Raw genomic sequence first — 20,574 nt, 5'->3', positions numbered from 1 at the left:
CTGTAGAGTAAACGAACAATATCCAGTAAAAATTCGTACAAATTTTGAGTAAATGAACACACATATAAAGAGTCTTATGGAGACCAACAGAGTGTGTTATATAGATTAAGGAGTTTTATACACCATGTGAAACAAATCTTTTTAACGAATGGAAAAGATTGTTTACAAGTGAGCTGTAGGAAGGCCATAGATATTCATGTTAGACAACCATAAAACTGTATTGACGAGCGAGAAAATTTAAAAGCGAGTTAAATATTTTCAAATGTTTTTTATTGTAATCGTTAGACATTTTATGAGAGAACAATAAATTAAAATTAATTCAACGATTTGGAAGCAAATTATTAATGAAATAAAATATAATATGAATAGTCAATGGAACATAGTTTTACAATTCGTGATCAACACGGTATATTTTATTAAAGTTGCGAATTATAATAAAAATAATAAAATACTAAGTTCTGAAATCAAGACAACGTTTCTGAAGTCTGATTTACGTTGAGTGATCAACACGTCATGAATATAAAGGAAAGAAAATATACAAATGAACAGCTTTACATATTGTTATGGAGAAATACTATTTTTTTAACCTTTGCTGGTTTTAAAAGTGTTCGTCTATCACGGATAATCTGACCAGTGGCAGAAAAGATTCTCTCACATGGAACAGATGTGGCTGTTATACATAAACGTGTTAACATATAAGAGTAAACTCTAGGATACAAGTCCTTTCTCTGCTTCCACCACATCAGAGGGTCCATCTTCCGCCCTATATATTCTTCAACAAGGTATTTATCAAATTCTTTTGTTGCCGCTTCCGTGTCACTCTCTGGTCTCGTCGTTTTATCGAAGTCCTCATCAAATAACTTCCAGAAATCAGGCTCGCTTTTAAGTTCTGCGTCAGTTACTTCCACTATTGGATTGTTGTTGACCTGGTTTGGTAATTGTATACTCTTTATTTTTTCCCTTAATTTCCTAACAGCAGCATCATAGTCCACATTATTTTTGAAGGCTTTACGCTTAAAACGAGGATCGAGTATAGCACTTTCAGCATACAAATCATTTTTTTCATATTCCGCAAACCGTGAAAACGTACCCTGTTTCAAAGCCAACAACATTGATGAAACCATGCTGTTTGCAGACGACATACCGGCAATCGATTGCTTTAAAATATTGGACAGTACCAGAACCTTGGAAAGGGTGACGTTTTTTTCTGCTGAAATCTCTACAGTCATCTCATAAAATGGTTTGAGGATTGGAAGCACTTCTTCAATTATGTCCCAATATTCAAAGCTCAGAGCTATCTTTGGTTTTATTAGGGACTAGCAAAGTGCCCGCTACTTCGTATGCGGAAAGGATATAAAAAACAATAATATAATATAATGGAAATGGCGAACACTGAACATTTTATTGTACTTATACCAATTTTAATCAGTATTTATTGTTTAATATTTTAGTACTGTTCGTACCGCTTTAGTTCGATTTTCAAAAGATCAAAAAGATCAGCCTTACATGTTAATAGCGAGACCAACATTGCACACCAATACTACCTCAATCCTAGACTTCAACTATAATCTTAATTCCAAATTTCAGGATTTCAGATTCCAAATCCCAATTGTACGAAATTTAGTACTTTTCGTACCCATAAGAACGAATTTCCAAAACTACCTCAATCCTAGACTTCAACTATAATCTCAATTCCAAATTTCAGAGATTTTCGTATTCGTAATTTAGAGATTTTCAATTTAGACATTTTCGTATTCATAAGTACGAATTTCCAAAACTACCTCAATCCTACACTTCAAGATTAATCTCAATTACGAATTTAAGGTTTCCAGCTCTATTCGTTCACCCAAATCCAAACTGTACCAAATTTAGTATTTTTCTTACCCGTAAGAATCTGCAAAACTAACTCCATCTTACACCCCAACAGCAAGTTTAATTCTAAATTTCATTATTCCAGCTCTGTTCGTTCACCCAAATCCAAATTTGGTACTTTTTGTACGAATTTTCAAAACTACTTCCATTTTACACTCCAAATGTAGCCTACGAAGTCCTAATTTCCCAATTATCTCAATCCCATACTCTAACATCAATGTTAATTCGAAATTTTAGGGCTACAGCTCTATCCGTTCACCCTAAATTCAAATTGTACCAAATTTAGTACCACTTAGTACTTTTCGTAACCTTAAGTACGAATTTTCAAAACAACTCCATTCTACAATCCAACAGTAGCCATTCTTATAATCCAGCAGCAAGTTTTATTCCCCATTTCATAAATTCAGCTATATCCGATGACCCAAATCTTAATTGTACCAAATTTATTTATTACTTTTCGTAACCCATAAGTACGAATTTCCAAATTATCTCCATCCCATACTACAACATCAATCTTAATTCAAAATTGCAAGATTCCAGCTCTATCCGTTCGCCTAAATCATAGTTGTACCAAATTGAGTATCATTTAGTACATTTCGTACCCATAAGTACGAATTTTCAAAACTACTTCCATTCTACTCTCCAACAGTAGCCTTAGTACAAAATTTCAGGATTCCAGCTCTATCCGTTCGCCCAAATCGTAAATGTACAAAATTTAGTACCATTTAGTACTATTCGTACTCATAAATACGAATTTTCAAATCTACTTCCATTCCAGCCTGCAACTGCAGCCTTAATTCAAAAATTTCAGGATTCCAGCTGTATCCGCTCAACCTCAATCCAAATTGTACAAAATGTAGTACCATTTAGTACTTCTTGTACCCATAAGTACGAATTTTCAAAACTGCTTCCATTCTACTCTCTAAGAGCAGCCTTAATTCAAATTTAAGGTTTCCATCTCTATCCGTATCGTAATTGTACCCAATTTGGTACCATTTAGTACTATTCGTACCCATAAGTACGAATTTTCAAATCTGCTTCCATACTACGCTCCAACTGCAGCCTTAATTCAAAAATTTCAGGATTCCAGCTGTATCCGCTCAACCTCAATCCAAATTGTACAAAATGTAGTAAAATTTAGTACTTGTTGCACCCATAAGTACGAATTTTCAAAACTGCTTCCATTCTACTCTCTAACAGCAGCCTTAATTCAAATTTCAGGATTCCCGCTCTATCCGTTCGCCCAAATCGTAAATGTACCATATTTAGTACCCTTTAGTACTTTTCGTACCTATAGGTACGAATTTTCAAAACTACCTCCATTCTACCCTCCAACTGTAGCATTATTTCAAAATTTCAGGATTCCAACTCTATCCATTCAATTTAAATCTAAATTGTACCAAATTTAGTACCATTTAGCACTTTTCGTACGAATTTTTAAAACTACATCCATTTTACTCTCCAACAGTATCCTACTTCAAAATTTCAGTATTCCAGCTCTATCCGTTCGCCCAAATCATAATTGTACAAAATTTAGTATCATTTAGTACTTTTTGTACCCATAAGTACGAATTTTCAAAACTACTTCCATTTTACTCTCCAACAGTAGCCTTAGTTCCAAATTTCATGATTCCAGCTCTATCCGTTCGTCCAAATCATAATTGTACCAAATTTAGTACCATTTAGTACTTTTCGTACCCATAAGTACGAATTTTCAAAACTACTTCCATTTTACTCTCCAATAGTAGCCTTAGTTCAAAATTTCAGGATTCCAGCTCTATCCGTTCGCCCAAATCATAATTGTACCAAATTTAGTACCATTTAGTACTTTTCGTACACATGAGTACACTTTTCCTAACCCACCTCCTTATGTCAACCTTGATTCTCACACCAAATTTCAATCTTTAATCTTTATCCGTTCACAAAATACGAATTGGTACCAAATTTAGTACTTTTCGTACACTTATAGTTCGAATTTCCAAAAACCCTTTAGCACATCTTTCCTACACTCCATTAGTGACCTTCATTCCAAATTGCAAAGTTCTAGCTGCACCGGTTCGCCAAATACAAACGGTACCATATTTAGTACCTTTTAGTACTTTTCGTACCCTTCCAGTTCGAATTTCCAAAAACCCAGCCTTATCTGACCCCTTCGGACCAAGAGTGATCCACACCCAAAATTTGAGGATTCTAGCTTCAGCCGTTTCGTCTGGGCGTTGATGAATCAATCAGTCAGTCAGTGAGTCAATCACTTTACTCTTTTATTAATATAGACTAGCAAATGCCCGCTACTTCGTATGCGGAAAGGAAACGAAATAAATATAAACAATATTTAATACCGGAATGGTGAATACTGCAGATTCTGTTGTACTAAGACCTATTTTTATTACCAATATTTTTTTCGATTGTAGTCAGAATTTACAAAAAAAAATCTGCCGTATCGCATCCCTACACAACTACCATATTTTTTATTTCGAATTTCCAAAACTAAGTATCATATTGCAAATTTCAGATTTGACTCCTGGTTTTAACCCTTCACTAACACAGCATTCCCTTCCAGTACGAATTTCCAAACACTAAACTTTATCTCACCCTTTCGCCCAGAACCCGAATAGGTCCGTTAAATTTTCGGCATTCAAAATGGTCATAAAAATTCACGTTTTCGTATATCCCCGTATAACGGTACCTCTCGACTTAGTGTATTTTAAAAGAAGAACAAATCTATATTGTCCAATTTTCTTTAAATTTGGACCTTGAATACTCAGAGGATATAAAAGTTTAATTTAAAAAATCTCCACTTCAATCCACGTTTATTAGAAAAGATATTTTGAAGATTTAGAGTATTTTGAAGATCTTCTGCACATTTTCCAACCGAAATTCGGAATTTGTGGCATGAAGGGCTAGAAAACTTCTTTACAAAAAATTGTAGTTAATGTGCACGGGTAAGTCAACCGTATATAACGGAAAAAATTTTTGGAGGCATTTCAATTTAGGATTTTTTAATATCAGGGGGTAAATACCTTCTAGTTAACAAAATTGTCGCATTGGACCACGTTTTCAAATTTACATACCAAAGCGGTTAGAACAATAAACATTTTTTGAAAAGATACTTCACGTTTGACTACTTAATCTCAGTACATTATTTAGAATCTCCTTGGCGTTAACATCAAATCAGTGGAACAATATTCAGTACAATTTTTCAAACTCAGAATATATTTTTCCATTTCGTATTTTTTGTACAAATAGGTACCCAACTTTTCGTACACATAGGTAAACGTTTCAAAAATTACTTCAACATATATCCTAACCCTAATTCACTTTTCCAGTCTTACCAGTTCCCCTGAAACCCATTTGAGGACTATTTAGTAGTTTTTGTATAAATAAGTACGAATTTTCAAAACGTCCTTCCTACCTCTACTCTAAACACCCTAATACCGAATTTCAAAATTCCAGTTCTACCCTTTACAAAATCACAAATTGTACAAAATTCTATACCATATAGCAACTACCAAAAGGTACCAAATGTTGTACCATTTAGCACTTTTCGTACACGATTTTCCAAAATGTATTTTCATATCTCAGCTATATCCGTTCACCTAAACGCAAATTATAGCCAATGTAGTTCCATTTAGCACTTTTCCATAAGTACGAATTTCCAAAACTACGTCAATCCTACACTTCAACAATAATCTGTTCACGCAAATACAAATTATAGCGAATTTCGTACCATTTAGTACTACTTCGTGCACATTAGTACGATTTTCCAAAGCTACCTCTATATCTCAATTCTATATTCCAACAGTAATCTTAATTCCAAATTTCAGGATTCCAGCTCTTCAAATCCAAATCATACTAAACTCACTACCATTTACGACTTTTCGACCTTTGGCACATCTTTCTTACTCTTCATCAGTGACCCCCATTCCAAATTCCAGGATTCCAGCTCTATTTCACCCAAACCCAAATTGTACTAAATTTAGTACCATTTAGTATTTTTCATGCACTTATAGTTCAAATTTCTAAAAACCTTTCTTTGTTACTCTCCATCAGTGACCCTCATTAGAAAATTCAGGATTCCAGCTCAATCTATTCACCCAAATCCAAATTGTACTAAATTTAGTACCATTTAAAACTTTTCATGCACTTATAGTTCGAATTTCCAAAAACCTTTCTTTGTTACTCTCCACCAGTGACCCTAATTTCAAATTTCAGGATTCTAGCTCCATCCTTTCACCCAAATCAAAATTGTACTAAATTTAATACCATTTAGTACTTTTCGTACCCTTGTAATTCGAATTTCCAAAAACCTTTCTTTTTTACTCTCCATCGGTGACCTTCATTCCAAATTTCAGGATTCCAGCTCTGTTCGTTCACCAAAACCCAAATTGTACTAAATTTAGTACCATTTATTACTTTTTGTAACTTATAGTTCGAATTCCAAAAACCTTTTATTTTTACTCTTCATCTGTGATCCTCATTCCAAATTTTAGGATTCCAGCTCTATCCGTTCACCCAAATCCAAATTGTACTAAATTTAGTACCATTTAGTACTTTTCGTGCACTTATAGTTCGAATTTCTAAAAACCTTTTTTGTTACTCTCCATCAGTGACCCTCATTATAAATTTCAGGATTCAAGCTCAATCCGTTCACCCAAATCAAAATTGTACTAAATTTAGTACCATTTAGAACCTTTCGTGCAGTTTTAGTTCGAAATTCCAAAAACCTTTCTTTGTAACTCTTCACCAGTGACCCTAATTTCAAATTTCAGGATTCCAGCTCTATCCGTTCACACAAATCCAAATTGTACTAAATTTAGTACCACTTAGTACTGTTCGTACCCTTATAATTCGAATTTACAAAAACCTTTCATTGTTAGTCTTCATCAGGTATCCTCATTCCAAATGTCTGTATTCCAGCTCAATCCCACCCAAATCAAAATTGTACTAAATTTAGTACCATTTAGTACTTTTCGTACCCTTATAGTTCGAATTTCCATAAACCATTCATTGTTACTCTTCATCAGTGACCCTAATTCCAAATGTTTGTATTCCAGCTCTATCCGTTCATCCAAATCCAAATTGTACTGAATTTAGTACCATTTAGTACTTTTCGTATACTTTTAATTCGAATTTCCAAAAACCTTCCTTTTTTACTCTCCATCAGTGACCTTAATTCCAAATTTCAGGATTCCAGCTCTATTCGTTCACCCAAACCCAAATTGTACTAAATTTAGTACCATTTATTACTTTTCGTACACTTATAGTTCGAGTTCCAAAAACCTTTCATTTTTACACTTCATCAGTGATCCGTATTCCAAATTTCAGGATTCCAGCCCTATCCGTTCACCCAAATCCAAATTGTACTAAATTTAGTACCATTTAGTACTTTTCGTTCACTTATAGTTCGAATTTCTTAAAACCTTTCTTTTTTACTCTCCATCAGTGACCCTTATTCCAAATTTCAGGATTACAGCCCTATCCGTTCACCCAAATCAAAATTGTACTAAATTTAGTACCACTTAGTACTATTCGTGCACTTATAGTTCGAATTTCCAAAAACCTTTTTTGTTACTCTTCATCAGTGACCCTAATTTCAAATTTCAGGATTCCAGCTCTATCCTTTCACACAAATCCAAATTGTACTAAAATTAGTACCATTTAGTACTTTTCGTACCCTTGTAGTTCGAATTTCCAAAAACCCTTTGGTACATCCTTCTAACTCTCCATCAGTGACCCTCATTCCAAATTTCAGAATTCTAGCTCTTACCGTTTGCCTAATACAAAGGGTACCATATTTAGTACCTTTTAGTACTTTTCGTACACTTCTAGGTCGAATTTCCAAAAACCCAGCCTTATCTCACCCCTACACACCAACAGCAACCTACACCCAAAATTTCAACTTTCTAGCTTCAGCGGTTTCGTCTGGGCGTTGATGAATCAATCAGTCAATCAGTCAGTCAGTGAATCAGTCACTCTACTCTTTTATTAATATAGATAATGTTGTAATCACCACGTTTTTTCGATCATACAACCTTTGAAGCATGGCATACGTTGAATTCCAACGTGTATCGACATCCTGCTTAAGCTTTAACACGGGAAGTTCCAACTGTTGTTGAGCCTCACATAGCTTTTTCCAAGCATATGTGCTTCTGTGGAAAAATGTTACAATATTGCGAACCTTCACCAGAATATCATTGATATGTGATAGCGCTTTTTTTACTATAAGGTTCAATGTGTGAGCGAAGCAGCAAAGACCTTCAAAGTTTGTATTGCGGATACCAGCTACAATATTGCTAGCGTTGTCACTGACAACGGCTGTAACTTTGTTTGTAACACAAAACTCCGTGGCTATATCTGTTATGGCAGATGAAAGATTGAGAGCTGTGTGCCTATCGTAAAATTCGAAGCATGATAATAAGTTTCTATATACGTGTTATCCAACAAAATGTTAGATAATCACCCTTATTACGGTTGGCGTAGTCGTAGACGTTCAAGCGACGTAGACGTTGTCGTAGGCGTAGACGTAGTCGTAAGATACATTTTTATATGATGAAAAATTATATACAACGAAATTTTTTGTCTTTTATAGCATTTTATATCCTAAAAAAATCGAAAGAAATACATTTGTTATTCCCAAAACGAATTTCTTGGTTTAAATACATTTTTTTTTTTGATACGACAAATCGGTATTACGTTTGGCGTATCACGACAAATTGGTATTACGTATGGCGTTGAAATACGAGGAAAAAGTCGTGACCGATTTTGTAAACGACAGCATATAAAAATAAAAACAAATTAATTTCAAAAGAATTTTTTGGCAATGGTTATTAAGATATTTTGGAAAATAACTATAATAAATACAAATTTTACTACTTTGATTCATTTTCATAAGATAAATTTCGTGTCTTTATCAGATGACAAACTTTCTATTGAAAATCTGTTAGAGTCCTCATATAACGATTGAAGCAATGTAAATTTCTTAGTTCTTGCTCAAAAGATGATTTCAAACGAATTGTTTTACAATTAAAAAAATATAAATTTTTTAAATTTTGTATGAGAAAAAATTGTCGTTGTCGTAAATGTTACGTGGTACCAAAAAATATACCTACGACAACGACTACGCCAACGACCACAAAAACGTCTACGCCAAACACTTATTTTGATTGTAAAAACTGTAGGGTTAGTTTTTCTTCTGAATTAAAAGTTTAAAAATGATCTACTAATAATTCTAATAATGTTAGTTACCAAAAGAATTCTTTAAAAATTGAAATTTTTGCTTTTTTGTACAAAAGCATACATAATACCAATTAGACGTTACGACACGTCAGCTTGCAATTTTGGATACGACAACGCCAACCGTAATAAGGGTGAATGATTTTCGGGACGGCATATTATAGTGTGGGCACTGCGAAACCAGGCGCAAGAGGTTTTGAAACTCCGGTTCTTCCACAATCCTGAATGCGTGGTGCCCTTTTACAATCATTTTCAGAAGTTGTCGATCGATTCTTTGCGACTTGCGAATTGATGGAGGTTTCTGAAAAAACTGGGTGATATTGGGCTGACTATTGTTTGGCAGAGTTACAGCAGTAGATGTATTTACTGGGGGCACTTCTTTTTCTGTTGATTCTTCACCAAGAATTTGAGACGGGGATTGCCTTTCAAATAAAGTTGGCATAAGGGGGTGTTTGTTTTTCAGGTGTCGACTAAGATGTTGATCCCGAAGCAACACTAATAACATTTTTACAATATTTGCACTTGGCCTTTCCCTTAACGTCTTCATCAAAATGAAGCCAAATGGGACTTGTCTTCCTAGATCCCATATTATTTCCTTTCTGTAAAATTAAATATATGTTAATTTCTTGGAATATACATAACATTAGCTATCCAAGAAATACATACCTTTATATAAATTTACAATTCACTGAGGGCCAAAATTTTTTTTGATGTTTTATCAATAGTTTTGTAAATATTACATTCCTAAACGATGTTTGTTAGTTTTGAATTCACCAACCCAATGACTGACTTAAGAAGAAAAAATAACGACATATCATTCATTTTCCTATGGCATCTCTCATTTTTAATGGAAAAGAGAGACATAGCAAAATGTAAAGTAAACTGAACTGTTAACTCTCTGAACGTAATACACAAAAAGAGCTATGTGAAAGAAAAGAGCTGAAAGAACGACGTGATCAAAATGAACGACATAAACGAAAGAGCTTGATACGGATCCGTTCGTTCATTTCACGGATTCGTTCATTTGAACCGGTTCGTTCGTGAACGACACAACTCTAGTGTGACCATCGACTTTAGAACGTTTCCCGCCATATTAAAGCGTCCATTTAGCATTTTATTTAATTTCGTACACAAAGTGGTGATTTTTTACATTGACAACACTGTTACTCCGAACTTCTTCCTTCAGCTGTCAATCACTGTAAATGGTAGGCGGTCGCGAATTGTGTTCGTTAATTGAAATGTGTTAAATTTATAGAATTATTCCAATGTAAAGTACACAAAACATGAAAATTAATAAATTTGAATTAATTTCAAACAAACTGCAAATGGAATACAATCGTTTTCTTGTGAAATTCGTGTTAAAAGTTTGCCTTTCTTTTCGTAATAAGATTGCAGTTCTTGTTCTTCTTCGTCAATGATTTCTTGTGTGAGAAATGTGTTGTTTTTGCCGGTCGGTATGGTTTAAAAGTGTTGGGCGGTTATTTTTGCCATCGTTTTCATAAAATTTTGTATCCTTTGAAGTAAAATAAATGTCCACGTCCATATTAATTCGTTGTTTATTGTGTAATTTCGCTTATGTCGATTTACATTCGGTAAGTAGAAGAGTACCTATTAACGGAAGAGAATTGTCATTGATTGCGTTCTTATTGGACAGCAGCAGTTAAAAGCAGGTGAGTTAAAACAGGTGAGTTTTTTTTGTAAAATTTCCTTATTTAATAAGAAATGACTATTTTTTGTTTGTTTTTGCAGTTGTCATTAGTGCGGTTGTTATTGGTACAGCCCTAGAAATAATTATATGTTACAAATATGAAGATGTTCAAAATTCCCTTAAAAGTTTACATAACCGGGACGTTTATAATTTTTGATTGTAGTCTATTATGTGGTTATTCTAACCTATAACTGTTGACCTTGTGGCATTTATACATATAACGTTATTTTAAAAGTCATATTTTTTAAAAGATTTTTCTTGAGAAATATTTATATGGTACAATGTAAAATCTTTATGTTCTTATTTTAATACAAAAAAATTAAGTACAGATATTGGCATACAATTAATTTTTGGTTATGTGCAACACAGTTGCATGAACTTTAAGTACTACCAGAGTGGTATATCATTCCGTCTCTTATTATGACCCTGGAAACAAGACAACAATTGCATATTGGCATATAGGCCGAACATTTTGTTAAACTGCAAAGTTTGACCAACATTTTTGTAAATTTTTACAAACATTTTAATTGAAATTAAATAACAGAAATAAATATGTTCAATATAAATTGTGGAATACATCAAAATAAGAAGTTTATAATCTGTCTGACAGCTATAATTTGGGTAAGGACCAAAAAGGTGACCTAAGAAAGTTTACGTAATCAAACAATATGCAGATTTATCAACTTTAAAATTTAGATAACTAACGGACGATTTAAAAAAAATGCAAACATTGCAAATTTTTGTACTGTTAGAAAGGCCAAATTTAACACCAAACTTGTCCTTTATTATGCCGAAGTATGATAAAACACAAGTACCTGTTAGACAGATACATATACACAATATAACGGTGCAATATTATTCAAACTGAAAAAACGATAAATTTAAATCATATTGACCCGTTTTGAGGACGTACAATAGGGTACTATATCGAACAACTGAGTAGGCAACTGTAATTTTTTACTCATTGATGTTTTCAGGAAATTCTGCTATTATTTTAGTATTTACAATTACTATAACTTGCCATTTTTAATTTTTATTTAATCATTTGATTGTTTTCAACAATTAAAAGTGGTAAAAAGAGTACACTGTTTGATTTCAAAACGTTTTGTTGGTCACCTATTTGGTCCAGACCCAAATTGTAGTCGTCAGGCAGTTTACAAAATCCTTGTGGGGGATGTGTTTCATCATAAATATTGAAAGTATTTGGTTCTATTGGATAGATATGATTTAAATTTTAAGGAAAGTAAGAAGAATTGGTAATATAGCTTTTTTAGTTTACACGATTTCTGTCCACAACGCAATTTCCAAGATTTTATTGTTTTCCTGGGCTGTAGCCAGGGACCGAAACCAATGCGAACCATTCCAATTGTTGCTCAATTGCATGTTTTCTTATTGTACTCAATCCTAAATACATTTTATGTCAATAATTTTGATCAGATCCTTCGTAGTTAAATTATAACTTTAAAAATTTCCCCTGTACCATATAAATATTTCCAGAGAAAAATTAATTTTAATATTATTACGTATATGTATATAAGACATACAAGGTCGGCAGTCATAGGTATGAACAAGCACACTAACCACTACTAACATAAATTAATAACATCTGGATAATAGTCCTTAAATATAAGTTTTAAGATAATCATGGCTGTACCATATAATTATTTCTAGGGCTGTATTTTTTAAACAAAAGGGTCTTACATATGCATATACTCGTATTGTGTTCTTATTGGACATCAGCAGTAGTTGGATGCAACAAGAGCTATGTTTAAGGAGGTAAGTTTGTAATGAAATATCCTTATAAGAAATAACTGTTGTTGTTGTTCATTTATGCTAACGGGGGTATATACACTTTCATACGGGCAAAATGTGCCTCATGGAAATAATGGTTTTAGACCCCAAGTATGTTTGGACGAAATGTGTTTCAGACAATTTGGAGTCGATTGAGCAATGTCCGTACGTCTGTCTGGCTGGTGCGCACGATAACTCTCGAACGGATCAACCGATTCGGTCCAAAATTTGGGCTTTGCAATAATTCGTCCAAACTTAGTTTAAGTTCGAAGATGGGTTATATCGGTCCACTCGTTCCGGTACCTCCCCTACAAAAGTTTGAAAATGTTCGGAAAATTTGTGCGCCCGATTACTCTTGAAGGGAGTAACCGATTCGGTCCGGTCGTGAAATGTCTACCAGACTTAGATGAGGTTCCAATATGGACTCAATCGGTCCACTCCTTCGGGTACCTCCCACAGATCAGTTTAGGACCTACTCTCGAATCGCTTTGGTTTTTGTTTCAGCAACTTGTATTCACTGGCCCCCATACGACGGTACAAGTTTCATTGGGGGCAAGTCCGCACTTCCTGAGAAAATAGCCTGAAAGTTGCAAAAACAAATCCCATGACACCGTCTGAGGTGGTTGGAGGCAAGATAACTCTCGAACGGATCTTCCGATTCGGTCCAAAATTTGGCCTTAGTAATATTTTGTCCAAACATAGTTGAAGTTCGAAGATAAGCCATATCGGTCTACTCCTTCAGGTACCTCCCTCACAAAAGTTCAAAAATGTTCTGAAAAATTGTTCGTACGGTAACTCTTGAAGGGAGTGGCCGAATTGGTCCATACTTTACACATCCTAATATATCTACCATATATAGATCAGGTTCAAATATGGGCTATATTTGTCCACTCCATCCGGTACTTCCCACACAAAATTTCGGATAAGTTCACTTTAAGACCTGCACTCGAATCACTTTGATTTTTGTTGAAGCAACTTGCATTCGCTACCTCAATTACGATGGTAAAATTTTTGTCAGGGGCAAGTCCATACTTCTTGAGCAAACAGCCCAAAGGGTGCTAAAACCCCCTATGGCACCATATGTTGTGGCTGGAGACACACTTCCTTAATCTACAATCCATACCTTTAAGTATCTCTTCCGCAAAACTTTTGATCTTTAATCCTAATCAACATTTTTGTCGGTTCATACATCCAAAATTTTTAAAACCCCCTAAATAAATACGTGCTTTGGGAAAAAATTGTTTCAATATTCACAGGCTGAGGGTATATCTCTGTCGGCAAAGCCGACTGATACTTGTTTACTTGTTTGTTCATATTTTGCACATCGCAATATTTCTACGAGACATAGATCGGGATCGAATATGCGGTACCTCCCAAACAAAAAGTCGGAAAAGCACAGTTTAAGATCTGTTCTCGAATTGTTTTGATTTGTCTTGCAACAGGTTGCACTTGTGGTCCCTACTACGATGGTACACGTTTTTGAGGGGGAAAATACATTTTAACAGCTCGTCTCGGTTCGTTTTGAATTTTTTTGTAGCAAGTTCTTCTTGCGGACCCTGTTACGACGGAGTAATTTTTTTCGGGGGTAAGTCTATATTTTCTGAGATAAGTGTCCAAAAGCTTTAAAAGAGCCTGACGGCACCAACTATACTGGGTTGTACGTAAGATAACCCTCTAAAGGAGAACCCGATTTGGTCAAAATTTGGATCTTATAATATTTTGCCCGAATATAGTTTAAGTTCGAAAATGGACCATATCCTTCACTCCTTGCGTATCCTCCCTCACAAAAGTTTAATATTTTTGTTTAAGTGCAGTTTTAGGTCTGTTTAAGGATCCTTTTGACATTTTTACCGAAGCTACTCCTTGTGGTCCTGTTTACAGTGATATTATGTTTTTCGTGGGCAAGTCCATGCTTCCTCACATAGTGGTCCAAAACCTCTAAGTTATACGGTGACCAACTAAAATGACCGGAGGGCCCGATATCTATCGAAAAGAAATCACTTCTAAAATGAACTATTTCTTCAGGTACCTTCGCCCTAAATACATCATTTTTTAGGAAAAGGATTTTCGTTGTGTATCCTGTATTCAATCTGTCCTTAGATGAACGTTTCAATTCACACAAACTAAGGGTATAGCTCTGTCGGCACAGCCGACTGATACTTTTTTAAATGTTTACTTTTTTAATAGAATTTCCTGTAATTTAACATTTCTGTTGTAGTAGTGAAATTCTGACTAAACCCTCGTTTTATCCCCCAATTAGAGGCTCTCTCGGTCTAATGCATTTTCTATGCTTTTGGACCGTTTTCACGTTTTATTGTAACCCAATAAAAAATAATACTAAGTCAAATGTTTATCACTACTCACCTGAACATTATGGAAATCCACACGATTCAGATCGTTCAACATCTGAGTAATTTGCGAATTATTTTGCAGTACAGCTCTGGCTGCTTGGGCCAAATGATTGAGTGATGTATAACGTCGCAAGGTTTGACAAAATGCCGAAACAGCTGCCGATTTAATTTGCACCATACGTTCGGGTACACCGATCATTGATTCGCACAGCCATATTTCCATATTTTTGGCAAAATTGCGTATGGCTTGAGTTAAAGAGTTGGGTATGGAACGTAACACATCGGGTATAATAACATCCACCATATTTTGATAGAATTGATAGTCGACCTGCAAAATCCATAAGAAGGAATTAGGTTCGTAATTGAAATAAAATATGTTTTGCTTAGCATCTTACCTCTCTTACAAATTTTTGAACACCTGCACAGTGGCACAGCAAATAAAGTTTAGTTTTACTTAAATACTTGTCCTCTTCGTGACAATCATCGCCTTGGGGATTTTCACGCCAAAAATCACGCCACAAAAATTCAATGGTATTAAAATCTAAGTTGAGTACAGCATCGAGAAAATTTTCACAATGTTCACGATACATGGAGCGGAAGGTTTCAACATCTTCCGGTGTCAGTTCACTGTCAAAGGTGTTGTCCAGTTCGATGGGTGGGAAGGGGGGTATGGCTCCCGAACCATTGCCCAAAAACTAAGGGGGGAAAAGAGACCAAACATTTTAGTTTTTGAAAATGGAAGGAAATCCTTCTGTTTTAGGCAAAAAGATGGTGATATTGCTTCAAATACTTACATGACCACAAGCCTCATGAGTTTCCGATTTAAATGCATGACCCTTTTTGCCTCCTCTATTATGATGCAAACCTCCTGCGCCATTGCCGCCTGCACTAGTATTGTGAAGCCCACCAGTTGGGCCACCCGTTGTCGATACTATACCACTTGAACTACATGCTACCATAACATTTGCCTGCTCCGTAGTCAAATTTGCTGGATTAAGATGAGCATGGTGATTATGATGGGAATGTGGATGGGTTTGAAAGGTATTTGGTTTTTCATCCATCATATGATTCAATATTGATTCAGGTTTTATACGTATACCATAGTAATGATATTTAGAATTTCCTCTTGTACCAAGACGTCTCGTCCGTAGCCCAGAAAATACTGAACGTATTAATTTGCCAAAACTCGCAGCATTCACCGGTTCTATTTTACTTTCGTTACAGTGTTGTATATAATGATTGTATAGAGTGGATCGTGGTAGGCTTACACCCTCAGCTGTTTCATAGTTGCGAGATAACCATTTGATCTGTAAGAGAAGAAAATATATTGTTGTTGTTGTAACAGTGTTTATTATCATGTTTGTATGTTCGTTCTTCTGTTCAATCTGGCTCTGGGTCTATCTCCAGTTGCAGGAAAGTGGCTGCTTCGATGGGATGTAACCACAGATCCACTGGAGTTAGATGATTAGGTTTGGCTGGGCAGTTGAAAATGTGTTTTGTGTCGTGCGGGCCCATGACGCATACTGGGCATATGTCTTGCACGGCGCGATCGATTTCCGCCCAATACGAATTTAGGCGACTGCAATATCCCGAGCGTAGTTGAGCCAAAACTCTCTAGTTTGTCGTGGCAGCTGACGCTATTCAGCCTTAGCAACTGCATCCGTGTCAATACCATTTAAACCTGCTTGATATGCCTGTTGATCTAGGGATTCTCTCCTATATTGTTGGACCTCCCTCTCTAGAGCATGAATATCCTTCCTGATATGCCTGAATGTGTCGGGCCTACCTACAAAATGGTGATTTTGATGGGTCTCACGGTAACACACAAGCAAGTACTGCATCGAAAGCATCTCATTTTGTTGCTTCACTGGAAAAATCTTTGCCTCCTCATGTAGATGGTCCACTGAAGACTTGAGGAGGCAGCCTGTTGCTGTTCTCAGGGCGGCATTCTGGCAGGTTTGAATATTTTTCCAATTCGTATCACATAATCCCGGGGACCAAACTGGCGCCGCATAGCTTACCACAGACCGACCTATCGCGTTATATGTGGTCAACAAGGTTTCTTTATCTGCACCCTAAGTGCTGCCGGCTAGGGACTTGAGGACCTTGTTCCTACTTTTCGGTTTGTCGCAGATAGCTGTGGCGTGTGCGCATGACTTGAACGTAGTGTCGAATGTTACCCCTAAAATTTTGAGGCAGTTTGTGGTCGGAATTCTCCTACCATCGACCACGACATTCAATTCTCTTCCAAACTGCGCTGTCCATGTGGTGAACAGAGTGGCTGTAGATTTTGTGGCGGAAATCTCCATATTCCTCGCGTGGAAAAAGGTGGTAAGATCGGTTAAATAGGAGTTCAGTCTCTCACAGATGTCATCAGGAAAGGTACCTGACGCAGGATCGTGCAATCATCCGCATACGTTACGATCTCGATGCCGTCTGGAGGGGCGGAATACAGGAGAGGTAGAGGTTAAAAAGTTCCAGAGATATCACCCCTCCTTGGGGAACGGGGCTTGGATTTCTTGTTCCTGAATTCCACATACGACTGGCGACCACACATATAGTTGATTATCCAAAGTTTCAGACTTGGCCGGAGGGTTGTCTGCTCGATGTCCTCGAACAGCGTGGAGTGCTTGACAGTATCAAAGGCTTTTGATAAGTCAAGCGCCACCATCACTGTTCTGTCACATGGCCGCTCCTGGTTGAGTCCTCGACAAATATGTGTGGAGATGGCGTGCAGCGCTGTTGTTGTGCTGTGCTGCTTACGGAATCCATGCTGATGATTGCCAACTTGATAGCTATTTCTAATGCTGGGGAGGACTAAGGCCTCAAGGGTCTACAGGTGACAAAAGCGAAATCGGCCTGTACGATTCACCTTTGCTGGCATCCTTGCCTGGCTTCACCCTGCCCATTTTCCAGACTTCGGGAAAAATAAGGGTGGCTACCGACAGGTTCAGAACTTTAGTGAGATACTCCACTCCCGGCTCATCCAGCTGTTTCAACATTACCATAGAAATTCTGTCAGGGCCCAACGCTTTGGATGATTTAGTGTTCCTGATGGCATTCGCAACATCATCCATTGTAAACTGTGGTGGTTCATCCTCGGCAGGAAGAGATCTAATGCGACGTAACACTCTTCTCTTCGCCCTGTCACTCTCGGGGTGCTCGACAAACAGTCGATTGAAGTAACTTGCACACCCCTTCGGGTCAGTCAAGGTAACGTCGCCAAACGTGACTGAGGTCCTGTCATCCCTCCTTCCGGGGTTCGAGAGTGACTTAACCGTTGTCCACAATTTACTTATACCGGCTCCAATGATGCAACTCTTCAGATGATTTAACCACTTGTTCTGCTTATGTTCGCCGACCAGCCTGTTAACTTCCAGTTTCAGCTCCCTGACTCTGGGGTCATTGGGGTTGGCTCGACGAAGCTCATCACGCTCATTTGCTAATCCCGTCGCCTCTTCTAGGAAGTTTGGTCTTACTTCGGGTATTCCACCAGCAGGGATATGGCGAGCGGCTACAGCAGTGATGATGTCTCGGAGCGACCTTTCCGCTACGCGAACATCAGAAGGATTGGGCAGTTCTCTGAAGCGGTTATTGGTGAACTCTTTGAAACTCGGCCAATCAGCTTTCCTATGATTGACGAACGTGCGGCGTTCAGAGGTGATGAAATCGGGTGGTCTGCTAATGGAGACAATTATGGGGAGATGGTCTGATCCAAGGGAAATTACGGCTTGCCAGGTGACGTCATTCAGACCAGGTGACACGATGGTTATGTCTGGCGAACTGTGACACTCTCCTCTAATTCTGGTAGGGGCATCCTCATTGACCGTGCAAAACGTAGAGCTATCAATCTGCTCAGCCAGAGCTGTACCCCTCTGGTCGTTTCCGAGGGCAGAATGCCACATCTCAAGATGCATTAAAGTCCCCCAAGACCAGACTATTATGACCTTCCAAAAGTGGGCTAATGTCATGCTCGTAATCTGAGATACAGCTATTTCTCGGCGGGATGTATACGTTCAGCAAGTCTATCTCGGCAGTTCCACACCTGACTGCTACCCCCATACATTCCATGTACGGGTCATTGGAGGCAGGCTCAAGCGATATAGGTCTGTATTGGACAGACTGGTGCAATAGAAAAGCTAATCTCCCACCTCCATTTCTGGTGCGATCCTTCCTTAAAACGTTGTAACCATCACAAGCTACAGTTGTTGTTGAGTTTGGTTACTTGCACCGCCGCGACCTTGATATGCTTCCGACTCATGAAATCTACTATTTCCTCGATCTTACCTCGGAGTCCATTGCAATTAAATTGCAAAAAGGATGCATTTTCTGGGATTATGACAAAAACGGCTGGTGTTAAAGGCTGCGTGTGCGGTTGCTGTCGAGGGGACTGCGGGCGAGTTTCATAATCAGACGACGAGGGAGTTTCGTGATCAGATGTCGACTCACTGTGGGCTGGATCCACGCAGCATGCAGCAACATTGTCCCTCACGTGGACAAGTCCAGAGCAACCCCTTAGATGCACCCACTCCTGACATATATTGCATCTCACCGAAGATTGGATATGGGTGAAGATGCGGATGTGACAAACCGAGCACAAATATATTGGTCCTAGGTTTTCCTCCGTCCCGGCACGGACCAAAAGAACCCGGAGCGGACATTCCGGGATATGCTGCTCCCAGCACAGAAAAACCAAACAAATACAAACACATGTACACTGAGGTGGCAGCCGCTGGCCGGAACGCTGATGTTGTGTGGTTCCGGGTCAATCCGGTGCGAAAGAGCCCGCTGCCGTTGGATTGAGAAGGTTTGCTTCGGTGGTATTCAAAATAAGCGGAAAAATATGGAGAACTCTGGCAAGATTACCGACGGCAATAATCGATAACGGTACTGCATCGACAACATCTTGTTTTGCTGAAGCGCCGCTAAAATCATCGTTTCCTTATGAATATGGTGATATGAGGAGGCAGCCTATTGCGGTCCTCAATACAGCATTCTGGCGCACTTGAATATTCTTCGACTACGTATCGCTCACATTTGCATACCAGACTGGGAGTAATCACCGCGCCTTGGGAAACTCTGTCTTCACTCTATAGGCCTTTGACTTCTTATTTCTGAATTCCCCAAAAGACTGGCATCCACACACATAGTTGATTATCCAACGTTTCAAACACGACTTTTCTGTGTCCTCGGAAAGTTTGGCATGGTTGACTCTATCGAAGACCTTGGGCAGATCAAGAGCTACCATAATTGTTTGGTTGTACGATATGGTCTTGTCCCGTAATCGATTCCGATGTTAGGCAAATAGGAAACTGGTTCACGTCATAGGGAGGAGTGGTGTCACTAGATGTTTCGCTTCTGACGACAGTAGCAGGACCACTTTGCCAACTTTAAAGGCTTCTGTCACTTGTCAAATACTCAACTCCGGGTTCATCCAGTTGCGTAATTAGAATTCCGGGTGGGTCCATAATTTGGATGATTTCGAGTTTCGGATGAAGTCTGCAACATCGCCCATAGTAAATTGTGGTGGTAACTCCACGGCTGAGAGAGCATTAATACGGCGAAACACCTTCCTCTTCGCCTTATCAATCACCGGGTGTTTAAATAATACGCGCATAT

At 37.6% G+C, this 20,574-nt stretch overlaps 1 protein-coding gene across 1 annotated transcript in view; it reads right to left on the bottom strand.

The window, feature by feature from the left end:
- Rfx (regulatory transcription factor Rfx) overlaps positions 1–20,574 on the bottom strand; it is a 48,135-nt gene that overhangs the window by 5,771 nt on the left and 21,790 nt on the right. Inside the window, exons 5-7 of the mRNA XM_073964206.1 lie at positions 15,750–16,262; positions 15,351–15,650; positions 14,969–15,283 (exon numbers count right to left, since the gene is read on the bottom strand). Of these exons, the coding sequence (XP_073820307.1) occupies positions 14,969–15,283; positions 15,351–15,650; positions 15,750–16,262 (1,128 nt within the window). The remainder of the gene's footprint in view (positions 1–14,968; positions 15,284–15,350; positions 15,651–15,749; positions 16,263–20,574) is intronic.

The sequence above is a fragment of the Musca autumnalis genome, unplaced genomic scaffold, assembly GCF_047663935.1.
Source record: "Musca autumnalis isolate F117 unplaced genomic scaffold, ASM4766393v1 scaffold_1, whole genome shotgun sequence".
In the NCBI taxonomy this organism is placed as follows: domain Eukaryota; kingdom Metazoa; phylum Arthropoda; class Insecta; order Diptera; family Muscidae; genus Musca; species Musca autumnalis.
The sequence above is the reverse complement of the archived record's forward strand: the minus strand, read 5'-3'. Positions and strand labels throughout refer to the sequence as shown.